The sequence below is a fragment of the Moschus berezovskii genome, chromosome 24, assembly GCF_049115385.1.
Source record: "Moschus berezovskii isolate FMDL1 chromosome 24, NW_MosBer_1.0, whole genome shotgun sequence".
Lineage (NCBI taxonomy): Eukaryota > Metazoa > Chordata > Mammalia > Artiodactyla > Moschidae > Moschus > Moschus berezovskii.
Genome location: NC_142483.1, coordinates 1,228,725 through 1,241,191, shown reverse-complemented (window position 1 = coordinate 1,241,191; position 12,467 = coordinate 1,228,725). Strand labels below are relative to the sequence as shown.

General features: G+C 47.3%; 1 protein-coding gene across 1 annotated transcript in view; it reads left to right on the top strand.

Moving 5' to 3' along the window:
• Positions 1-12,467, top strand: part of RUVBL1 (RuvB like AAA ATPase 1) — a 31,688-nt gene that overhangs the window by 4,768 nt on the left and 14,453 nt on the right. The window contains exons 3-4 of the mRNA XM_055413437.2: positions 6,263-6,395; positions 11,754-11,905. Coding sequence (XP_055269412.1) covers positions 6,263-6,395; positions 11,754-11,905 — 285 coding nt within the window. The remainder of the gene's footprint in view (positions 1-6,262; positions 6,396-11,753; positions 11,906-12,467) is intronic.

Below are 12,467 nucleotides of genomic sequence, written 5' to 3'. Positions count from 1 at the left end.
AAAGTTGAGGGAAAAGTGCTGTGTTTGTGAACAAGTAAACTGTAAACGTGAACTTCAGTTTCCTTTCTGCTCATCACTGTGTGTGTGTTAGTCGCCCGTCATGCCCGACTCCCTGTGACCCCATGGACTGTAGCCCGCCAGGCTCCTCTGTCCATGAGATGTCCCAGGCAAGAATACTGGAGTGGTTGACACTCCTTCTCCAGGTTCGTCACTGTATTTACCATTTATTTGCTTACTATTCCTTTTCATATCTTAGGCGTTTGCTCTCCTTCCGTTTCCTTCTTCCTAAACCGCATGGTTACGAAGTTCCTTCTAGAAGTGTATTGGTGGCAAAGTCAGGTTTGTGTTAATTGAATTGCCCTTGTTTTGAAAGATAGCTTTGTTGGATCTGTAATGCAGCTGACAGATGCGTTCTCTCAGCGCTGTTTCTCTCCATGGTATTTCCTACCTTTTGGCTACTAGCGTTGCTTTTGAGAAGATTAATTTTGAGGATTTTGTCTTTTTTCTCTGGGTGTTTTTGGGATATTTTGGTTTTGGTGTGTCACTGTGGTATGTCAAAGAGTGGATTTATTTTCATTCATCCTGCTTGATATGGATCTGAGTATGTAATATGTCTAATCAGTTCTGGGAACTGGCTAGCCTTTTTTTCTTCAGATGCTGCCTTTCTCTTTCCTCTCCTGAAGTCCAGTGAGGTGACGCTCCATTGCAGAGGTCCTCCGCCTGGACAACCTTTGCCCTCTGGGACCCTTTGGCACTGTCCTGAGACATTTTCGATTACTGCACTTGGTGGGGCAGCGAGTGCTGCTGGCTTCTTGTAGGTGGAGGCCGTGGGCCCTGCCAGGCGTCCTGCAGAGCATGGAGCAGTCCCTACGGCGAGTTCTCCAGCCTGAAGTGCCCTGGGCCGGAGCCTCTCAGTTTATCCTCCGAGTCTTTAACCTCTTTTACGTTTTCTGTTTCTTTGACTCTGCTGCATTCTGGGTAGCTTCTTTAGACCTCTCTTCCAGTCTGCCTTGTAACCTGTGAGAAAGCTACTCTTCAATACAGTCCATTGAATATTTTTCATTTTGAAAATTTGAAATCTATAAAAGAATGGAAAGAACAGTCTGATGAACCCCTCTGTACCCTACTCATAGGGAACTAATGGCAAATATTTTGTGACATTTGTGTTTTCTGTATTTTACTTCTGAACTATTTGAAAGTAAGTGCCAGGACCATCTTTGCCATGATACTGTTATCACCCAAGAAACGTAACGTTGCTAACAGGATTAGCTAATGTATGTTTCATGTTAAAATACCTGTAAGTCATTTCGGTTTTTGGCTCTTTCATTGTTTGTGCTTCTTGTTTGTTTGTTTTTGTTTTCATTTTTTATACTTCTTATTTGAATTATAATCACGTACCTCACATTGCATTCACAATAGTTTCTTTAGTCTCTTCATCTAGAACAGTTACCCTTTCCTGCGTTTTTTTGATTCCTTTTACAATGTTGACATTTTTGAAAAGTCCAGGACGGCTGTTTTGTAGAATGTCCTACTGCGGTTGTCTGATTGTGTTTGAAACACTCAGCACTCTGGCAGAATGCTGCATAGGCGGTGTTGTGTCTGGAACCTGCATCGCAGCGGAAGGCTGGCACCACCGCGTGCTCTCTGTTGCGGGGCCCGGCCCGCTCTGAAACTCAGTCTTCTGGGCAGTGACGCTTAGGCGGTGGGAACAGCCTTCCACCCGATGGCTGGGGCGCTCGTCAGTGGTCCTCCCCTTGTCAGTTGTCGCACTGGTGGTCGCACAACGGTGACTCTGAATCTCTTGTGTCCTCTATTAATACATGCGTGCTGTGCTGTGTTTAGTTTCTCAGTTGTGTCCGACTCTTTGCAACCCCATGGACTGTAGCCTACCAGAGTCCTCTGTTGGGATTCTCCAGGCAAGAATACTGGAATGGGTTGCCATGCCCTCCTCATTAATACATATATTAGCTTGCCTTTTTTTTTTTCTTTTTACTTTTTTTTTAAATGAAGAAGCCTCTCCCTCCTCCTCTTATTTTTAAATTTTTTCATTTCTTCAAGATTTGGCTATTTTTGATAGCCTTTTGTTTCTTGTTCATGAAACAATTTCTTATTCACTTTATATCCTGTGTCTGCTTGTGGACTTGTGTTTGATCAAATCTGAGGCTTCCCTGATCTCCTGATTAGGGCTGAGTACTTCCTGAGAGGACTTGTGAGGGGCCCTGCTTGCTACCAGCCCAGGGCACGTGATGGGAATTTTGTGGCTTGGGTTTTCTGGCCATCAGGCCATGTAGAGTCCAGTCCTGAATCTCTCTGAGAGCCTGCTAGGGAGACCTCCTCAGCCAGAGCTGTGCTGAGACTGACAAGCTTGTCCTTGGCCCTTGGAGATTTTCTCTGTGGTCAGCTTGTCTATTGACATGTGTTCTTTAAGGCTTCTTTGTATCCATGGTTTCTGGCATCTATCAAACACATGCCCAGCTCTCCAGGCATGGTAGTTTTCCTCTCTGGATCTGTCTTGACTATTTACTCATTCTGGATGTTCTGTAACAGGAAGGAGTGGCTGTGGCTCTCTCAGCCAGTTTGCTGGAACCATGGGTCCTTGGTGCTTTGGTAATATCGTACCATTTTCCTTCTAGGAGATACCAGAGGTTCTCAGCCCCTGTGGGTGGTCCAGTCCCTCTCCACACGCTCAAGGCGTGTGGGAACTCTCCTGCGTTATTGCGCCCATGGGCCCCAAGGTTTAGGCAACTTAACTGAATGGCCGGCAGGAGTATGGTGCTTGTTCAGAATGTGGCCGTTCCCCTCTTAAGGCTGCACACTCATAATAATGGGACTTAGTGTTTGGGTTTTAGAAAAAGGTGTTCATCTGAGATTGAGAATAAAGTTGATTTTTTGATCTTTTGGCAACAACCTCTTGGTGCCACTTGCTTGGGGTGGTCACGCAGAAGTAGGTCCTGGAGACTGGGGTTTGCATTCTGGCCCTGATGCTTGTGAACTGACTTTGAGTGAGTTGAAAATTTCTGACTTTCAGTTTCTAAATCCATTAAATGTCAACTAGGTCATCAAGTTCATAGCCTGGTTGGGAGGGTTCAGCGGGATCTCTTGTGCAAGTCAGTCAGTCAGTTCAGTCACTCAGTCGTGTCCGACCCTTTTGACCCTGTGGACTGCAGCATGCCAGGCTTCCCTGCCTATCACCAACTCCTGGACTCAATGGACGCAACATCCATTGAGTCGGTGATACCATCCAACCATCTCATTCTCTGTTGTCCCCTTCTTCTCCTGCCTTCAATCTTTCCCAGCATTAAGGTCTTTTCCAGTGAGCCAGTTCTTCGCATCAGCTGGCCAGAGTATTGGAGCTTCAACTTCAAAATCAGTTCTTCCAGTGAATAACCAGGACTGTTTTCCTTTAGGATGGACTGTTTTGATACTCCTTGCAGTCCAAGGGACTCTCAAGAGTCTTCTCCAACACCACAATTCAAAAGCATCAATTCTTCTGCTCTCAGCTTTCTTTTTGGTCCAACTCTCATATCCATACATGACTACTGGAAAAACTATAACTTTGACTATAGGGACCTTTGTTGGCAAAGTAATGTCTCTGCTTTTTAATATGCTGACGATGCTTATCACAGCTTTTCTTCCAAGGAGCAAGCGTCTTTTAATTTCAAGGCTGCAGTCACCGTCTGCAGTGACTTTGGAGCCAAGAAAATAGTCTCTCACTGTCTCCACTGTTTCCCCATCTATTTGCCATGAAGTGATGGGACCGGATGCCATGATCTTCGTTTTTTGAATGTTGAGTTTTAAGCCAGGTTTTTCTCTCTCCTCTTTTACTTTCATCAAGAGGCACTTTAGTTCCTCTTCAGTTTCTGCCATGAGGTTGGTGTCATCTGCATATCAGAGGTTAATGATATTTCTTGGGGCAATCTTGATTCCAGCTTGTGCTTCATCCAGCCCAGCATTTTACATGATTTACCCTTCATATAAATTAAGTAAGCAGAGTGACAGTATACAGCCTTGATGTACTCCTTTCGTGATTTGGAACCAGTCTGTTGTTCCATGTCTGGTTCTAACTGTTGCTTCTTGACCTGCATACAGATTTCCCAGGAAGCAGGTAAGGTGGTCTGGTATTCCCATCTCTCTGAGAATTTTCCAGTTTGTTGTGATCCACACAGTCAAAGGCTTTAGTGTAGTCAATGAAGCAGAAGTAGATGTTTTCCTGAAACTCTCTTGCTTTCCTGTGACCCAGCGGATGCTGGCGATTTGATCTCTGGTGCCTCTGCCTTTTCTGGATCCAGCTTCAACATCTGGGAGTTCTCCTGGAACTCTCTTGCTTTTCTGTGACCCAGCGGATGCTGGCAGTTTGACCTCTGGTGCCTCTGCCTTTTCTGGATCCAGCTTCAACATCTGGACGTTCTCGGGTCACGTCACGCAGTCTCCGTGTGGGTCACTCTGCCCTGTGCAGCAGGTGCAGGCCCAGTCCATACAGCAGCCGTATACTGTGCCGTCCTTCTGAGAGCCTTTAAGTGGAGGGGACTGGACACCCCTGAGGCATTTCTTAACCACGCAGTTCTCTCACGTTACGGGAATATGTAGGTCATTTCTTGTGTATTTGGCTGCGGTGGGGTCTGCACTGCGTCAGGTGTGGCAGTGTCTTTGAGTTCACAACCGAGGGAGGGGAGCTGGGGCTGGGGGAGAGAGAAGCGCGGCAGGAAGGTGAGCAGTTTGGATGTAGGCGGGCCCGGCTGGCCTGCGGCTTTTCCCGCGGGAGTCCTGGTTGAGCGTGCTGCTGCCTTGCTGCCATGCTCTAGAGACTTGCCCTTTAGTCTCAGAACACAGGAGAGCACAGCTCTAGAGATATCAGCATCGAGGGCACAGGCTCAGATGCCTGCTCACGTGGGAAGTGGGGCTGAGTGAAGTGCCCAGGAGCTAGTACGAGCCCTTGCTGGGGAGGCAGCTGCCTGGTGTCTACTCTCAGTGCAGCCATGTGGTCACTGGGGCCCGTTGTGGCCAGAGCGTCTTGCTTCTCAGAAGAAGCTAAATAACTGTATTTTTCTGTGAAATTTCCCTACTTTCAAGCATGGGCAACAACTAAGTTGAAAAATACGCCTGAGACTGCAGGCCAAAATAGGAGCAGCCTGTGGGCAGTCAGCTTGCTCCCAGTGACTAACCCAGGCCTTTGATTTAAGTCGGGCACGAGGCTGGCCCACGTGCTCAGGTTCACAGTGAAGAGGAGACCATCAGCAGTGAACGGAAGAGGCAGTTTCACTGGGCCGGTTTTAAAGCTGTCTCAGAGGTCCACGTCATTCTTCAGCAGCAAGCTTCTTGTCTTAGCCTGTGCCCCTTGGGAGCTGACCTTACCTGAGCTTTTGTGTCAGAGCTGAGGAGAGCTGAAAGCAGCATTTAAGGCTCTGGCTCTTCGTCCTTGATGTTTGATCATATATCTGTTAAGTCTTAGTCTGTTTAGCAGCTGTAGTTATTTTAGCAAAGGTCATTTTGTAGTTTATATGGGCATGTTCAAGTGTGACTTTACCAACTTGTAGCCTCAGAATCCCAGCCTGGGTGTCGTTCTTCACAGTTTGTGGGGCCACTCAGCATGAAGTGAGCATGCGGTCATTTGTTCCTTGATTACTGATTTCTGATGGGCTGTAGTTGATGGCTTCCTGAGTCTGGAAAGAAAGCAGTATCTCAGAGAACCAGCAGAGCTGTTTTACTGCGACGTGGTCAGGACCGTGGTTTGACATTGAGGGAACAGTTTTGGAAGCCTCTGCTGATTCTGATGGGAACATGATCTCTGGAACCCTGCTGCCAGACTTTGAGGCTCCACTCTGCCATTTCCTAGATTATGGTACTGAGGACGAGTTATTTAATCTGTGTCTCAGCTTCCTCGTTAGTGAAACGGGGAGAGTAGTGGTGTCCAGCTCACAGGGTTAGTGGGAGGGGTGTGTGCAGCATGGGGAGCTGGACCTGTACTGGCCGAGTCTCAGTCGCGACAGCCGCTATGATGACAGGGACCGCTGGAGACGCCACTCACGTTAGAAGTCGACTGTCCACAGGAGTCATTGCATGTTACTGTGAGACATGCCAGCTGTTAGAACTAAGAGGACTGTCCGCAGGAGTCATTGCATGTTACTGTGAGACATGCCTGCTATTAGAACTAAGAGGACTAGAGTCTCAGTTCCTAGGCAGTGATCTCTGTTTATAGCACATGTTCCTGAATTACTGTATTTCAAGAGTGTGAAGCAAAGCATTTCCTTTGTTTTCTGTGTAGACAGCTCTAGCTCTGGCTATTGCTCAGGAGCTGGGGAGCAAGGTCCCTTTCTGCCCGATGGTGGGGAGTGAAGTGTACTCCACGGAGATCAAGAAGACAGAAGTGCTGATGGAGAACTTCCGCAGGGCCATCGGTGAGTACCACCTGCACCTGGGGAGGCTTGTCCTCGCCTGCCTATCCTGGCGAAGGCGGCTCGGGGACTGGCGTTTGCGGCACTGCGCTTTTTCCTTTGGCACTGTTAGTGTTATCTTTACAAATGAAACAAAACCCCAGTTTTCTAGAAAAGTGCTTTAGCAACTGGCAAACGTGGGCCCCGGCTATGGTTTGGGGTTTCACTGACAAAGTGGATTCTCTTGGCAGCCGTCTTGTGCTTCCCGAGACGACAGTCCGCTGACGAGGCTTTGGGCGTGAGCCAGCAGCACTGTGTGTTGTGCTGTCAGAGCGCTGGCCTGCATGCCGAGCCGGCCAGGGAGCAGGGAGCTGTGTGGGGCTGCAGAGCCTTGAGGCAGTGGTGCCGACCTCGCAGCGCCTGGAGCTCCCGTGCTGAGGGCTTGTAACGTGTCAGGCCCTCTACTGACCGTGGCCTTTTACTGCCCAAGAAGAAGTTCTCTGCATTTTGCATCTGACAAAAGAGTCTCATAAAGTTAAATAACTTGCCTGTGGTGATCTACCTAGTAAGTAGCATCAGAACCATAGTCTTAAGCCTCCACCTGTCTGACCCTGGGGCCCATGCTCTGACTCCATACAGCGAGCAGAAAGTGACTACTCTTCCGAAATGACCCTCATTCCAGCCAGGACTTCTGGGGTGTTCTCCTGGCCCCATGCCTGCAGGTCTGGGTCTGGGGAAATCTTAGTCTCCCTCAGACCTGCATTTGCCTCTCGGATGTGCTTGTTGAGCACTGGGTGATAAACACTTGTTAGAGCACCTATGTCATTGTGTAGTCCCTTTGGTTGTCAAAGCAAGGCAAGTATTCTCAAGAGGGACGTTTACTAGAAAACTTCAAGGAAGTTTTCTTCAAAGTTTAAGAAAGAATGGGTTTGTCTAAGCCCAGAATTCTTTCCTCAAGAATCTAGCGTCTAGTTTAAAGGCATGTTGAACAGGGCTTTTGCAAATTATTCTGCGTGAAAAGAGAAGCAGTTGAAGAGTGGTTTGGGGTTCACAAGAATCCCTCTCACTGGGGTGGAGAGTGAGGGCAGAAACAATGAGCTGCTGAGGGGTCTGAGCGAGAGGTGGTGGGGTGTGGACCAGCCTGGTGGAGGCAGAAAGAAATGGTTGGGTTCTGGGTCCAGCTGGATGGTGGAGCGATGAAATTTCCTGAAAGATTAGATGTGGGGCTGGAAGAGAGAGGAAGTGAGGGTGATTGCCGGGTGCTGCCATTTTCAGTGGAGGGGAAACGCGGGAAGGAGGGTCTGTTGAATGTCACTGTGGGTGCAGAGGACTGTGTCCCTCAGTGTCGCCCTAGTTCCTGGCCCATGGCAGGGGGTGCTCAGTGCTGTTTTTCTGAATGAGAGGAGGGGTGCACTTTGAAGCAGGTAGAAGGAAAGAGAGGCTTCTGCATCTCAGTTCTGTGTCTGATCGATAGATGTTGTTTGGTTTACACGATGTTTTTTAATAACTCTCGAATGAGTTGCCAGTGTTTGGAAATTGGGATATGTCCTGTAAAATGAGAAACGCTTTCATTCCTGCATGACCATGGGGGTCCCAGCAAAGCAGGCTAAGTTATGGATTTTTTCAAACTGCAAAATATTCTGACTGAAAATATTTTTTTACCCTGAAACACTGGATTTTTTATGTATCTATTTTATTTTATTTTTTAAAAATTTTTTAAAATTTTGATTGCTTTATTAAAATGTTCCTCATAGAATTCTTTACAAAAACATTATGTCCTAAAAAAGGCATTCAACAAATATCAAGACCTTCTATGTATAGGACATTGATGGAAAAAGCAAAGGAATCTGTGTTCCTGATCCTTAAAGTAAAGTCACTCCGTCATGTCCAACTCTTTGTGACCCCATGGACTGTAGCCTACCAGGCTTTTCCATCCATGGGATTTTCCAGGCAAGAATACTGGAGTGGGTTGCCATTTCCTTCTCCTTTTATGTACCTATTTTAAATTGAAATATAACATACACATAGAAAAGTGTAAAAATACCTATATTTTAACAGTAATGAAGTAGATGCTCAGACAGCCCCCGTTCAGCTCAGGGTACAGAGCATCAGACATGACTCATGCTCTGCGAGGTCCTAGCCCCTCAGCTCCCACTGTGTCCCCACAGAGCGTGGGAGTGTCGCGGCAGTGGCTCCTGAGCTGTCGTAGCCCTGTACACCCGTTTATGTGTCCCGGGCAGTGTGGCTTAGTTTTGCCCCATTTATAAACTTTCTCTGGACAGAATTGATTTTAGGTGCTGTGTCTTGCTTCCTTACAGCTTTTATCTTTGTAAGGTTCAGTTCCTATTATTACATGTTGTGTTCTCTCTGGAATAACAGTGGAAATGGCTCACAAGACCCTCTTCCTGTTTTAACTTCTTTCTGAGTACTTTTCAATAATTTGAGGAACATGTGCCAGAGATTTTATTTAACTCAGTAGCTGATGAGATAAAAAGTAAGATATTACAGTTGGTTCCAGTTATCTGAGTACTTTTAAAATATATTTTTATTTATTTAGAGAATTACTTTCTGAAACTGGTAAAAGATGACAAAGCTCACCTTTACATGAATGCGAATGTTTGAGTTGCTTTAAGTAAATGTAAATACCTTAAAATTTGGAAAAAAGATAAATTTCCTGAGCATCTGTCTAGTGATTTGCCATTTTTGAGGTGAGGGGACAATGTGATTCTTCTGATGGCAGCAAGGTAAAGAGGAATTTCTTGATCCTGCCACAGAATAGAAAGGCAGGCCATTGACTGCCTTCAAAAGGGAACCGTATGCATCTTCCTCTGCCTTTGAGTTCCTGTGAAGTGGCAGAGGGGGTGGGGAGGAAGCAGTAAGCTGACCAGAAATAAAAAGCAAGGAGTCTGTGCTGTTTCCTTGACGTGATGAAGATTCCTGTCAGGGATTTAGAAACCTGAGCCAGCAGATGAAACCTGTGTCGTTCACGATGTCGTTGCCAAAGAGAGCGCCAGCCCGGCCCCTTTCCTGGCTAACAGCCGGTCTCATTGTCCGTCCACACATCCCCTGCCTGCTTGTCAGCACAGAGCAACTTCTAAACAAATTCAGGGCTAGTGAGAGATGGGAATGCCTTTCTTCCCCACTCAGGAATCTCGTGTCACTGTTGTCTGCCAGGAAATAGAAAGAAGCCTTCCACTTGAAGGAGCTTGTCTCTGTGGGATATAAGTTTTTATTAAAAAAAAAATCAAAGTTCATTTTAAAAGTACAGAAATTTCCATGTTGTTATAATTTTCTGGTGCATTCATGTCATTTGGAAAACTTTTGTCTTCATTCTTAGGAACTAAGCATTAGGTGTAGTAGAAATGAAGTTCAGCCTCTCCTTTGGGGTCAGGTCGAATGAAGGAGAGTAAAACTATTCCTTAACTGTAATATCTGAGTCTTTGTCCTGATTGGGTTTCTGGGCAAAGAAGGAAAACAACCCAGTGATAATGGCTGGGTTTGAAAGTGGGAAGTGATGGAGAATGTGTGACACCACAGGCCAGTGGGATCTTTCTCTGTCAGGACAGAGAAGTCTGATGGTGAGGCACCCAAGCCATTACAGGACTTCCTACCCTCACCAGTTGATGTCTCCACGTCATGAGCAGAGCAGAGTTCTTGGTTCATTCTGTGGATGAATGTCTCAGCTGGGGTTATGTGTTGTGATCATCTGGGGAGCTTTAAACTCATAGTGATGACAAGGCCCGACCCCTGATATCGGAATGCATTCAGGGTGGGATCGGGTGAGTCTGCAGTGTGAGCATGTGACTGGACACAGTAGAGATTTGGAGCTGTACTCTCTCAGCTTCAACCGGCAGTGTTTTTCCTTTGTCTGGTCCTGCTGCTATTATTTACTTGAAGTGAAGTGAAAGTCGCTCAGTCGTGTCCAGCTCTTTGTGACCCTATGGACTATACAGTCCATGGAATACTGGAGTGGGGAGACTCTCCCTTCTCCAGGAGATCTTCCTGACCCAGGGATCGAACCCAGGTTTCCCGCACTGCAGGGAGATTATTTACCAACTGAGTCACATGGGAAGCCCCATTATTTACTTAGACATTTCTTTTTATTTCTTTTTAAAGTGACTTGGTAGTTTGGTGCACGGAACATCGGTGTGTATCTCGGTGGGTTGTTTTAAGTTGAAAAGCCATGAAACCAGCTCACAGTCAAGAGAGAGATGATTGCCAGTGCCCCAGAGCGTCCGCATAGTGGCAGCTCTCCTTCCATTTCTGAGAGTCATCCCTATGGTTGCGAGTAGCCACGATCGTTTCTCATTGCTCCATGATATTCTTTTGTATGAATACGTCACAGTGCAGGTGGCTCTTCCACTGCAGGCAGATTGCCAGTGTTTGGCAAGTAAGAATGACGTTGAGTGCACATGTGCCCCGCAGCCTTGAGAGTATAAACCTTGGAGTTGAATTGGAGGGTCACAGATATTCATGTGTTCGACTTCAGGAGATAATAAACACCACATTGCTTCTAAACCAACTCCCACTCCCACCAGCAGTGGTCTGCATCCTTACCAACTCTTGGTGTTGCCCGTCTTTTTAATTTTTGTGATTCTGGAGGTTGTAAAGTAGTATTTCATTGTTTTTTATTTTATTAAAATTTTTATCTTGGAAAGTATCAAGTATGCAAGAAAAGTAGTAAAGTGGTAGGAAAGCTCCCCATAGCCCCATCTGATTGCAGACCTGCTTTCTGACCTATAAATATTTGTGTGTATCTCTGGAAAATAAGGACTTAAAAATGCCATTTTCACCCCTAGAAGAAATTAACAATAAATTCTTAAATGTCAGCACATATGTAGTTAATGTTTGAATTTCAAGTTGTCCCGTGAGTGTCATAATGTGTTTCTTTTATAGTAGTATTGTGTGATTAGGCCACAAATAAAGGTCTAAGATAGTTGGCATGTATCTTACATCTTTTGAGTCTGTGTTTCCCTTATGTTTCTGTTTTTACCTTTGGGCAAAGTATAAACTAGATAGAGATGGGGGAGGCCATGCTCAAGGGCTAGCAGAATGGGAGTGATGGGGCCTGTAGGCCCGTGTTGACTGTAAGGGGAAGACAGGGCAAGTTTCATGGGAAACGCTGTCAGTGAGTTGGCCTGTAGTGTGGTTGGAGGAAAGGGGTCCTGGAGACTCGGATCTGGTCCTCAGTTCCCTGGAGAGGGACGGACCCTTCGCCTCACCCCAGGGCTGCGTCTGCAGTGCTTCCCTCCCCAGGACTATGTGTGAGCGAGGCCAACTCGATGATTCTTATAACGTGGAGGTTTTACAGCTAAAAAGACTGTGGAAAAAGGGAGAGGGCGTCAAGTTTCTCACCAGGGTTTGTTCTGTCATCTCTTCCAGGGCTTCGGATAAAGGAGACCAAGGAGGTGTACGAAGGTGAGGTCACGGAGCTCACCCCGTGTGAGACGGAGAATCCCATGGGGGGCTACGGCAAGACCATCAGCCATGTGATCATCGGGCTCAAGACGGCCAAGGGGACCAAGCAGCTGAAGGTGAGTATGTGCCTGTGGGCCCTACTCTCCTGAGGCCCCTCCCTGTGTGAGCGCGTCCGTGCAGGGGCAGTGATGGCACCTGTGGGCAGGGCTGGCACACGACGACTCGGTGAGGATGGCTCCTCCTTGCTGACACTGAGGAAGGTGTGTGTGTTAGGACCTGAGCTGTGTGGTGCCATCCTGTGTCCTACCGGGGGGCCACATGTCTTGGGGCTGGCCGCTGACTGTTGGTTCCAGCGCTGGTGCTCGCAGGAGAGGCAGCACTGAGCGATCCGCTGGGAGCTGAAGAGCTGTGGCAGCGCGTCTCGAGGGCCCGGCGCGGAGCCCCGGCTGCAGTCCCGTTTGTGTGTTGGGACCTTGAAACCGTGATGGCTTCACTGGTCGGTTCTGCATAGGCCCAGGGCTCTGTGGAGAGTGTGGTGGTGGCAGTGGAGAAGGTCCTGGGTGAACTCCACCCGTGTCCCGTAAGCCTTGAGAAAACTCCAGTATAAGATAATGACTGAGTTTGAAATTGGGAAGTGACTGAGAGTGTGTGATACCACAGGCCAGTGGGAAGTGGTAG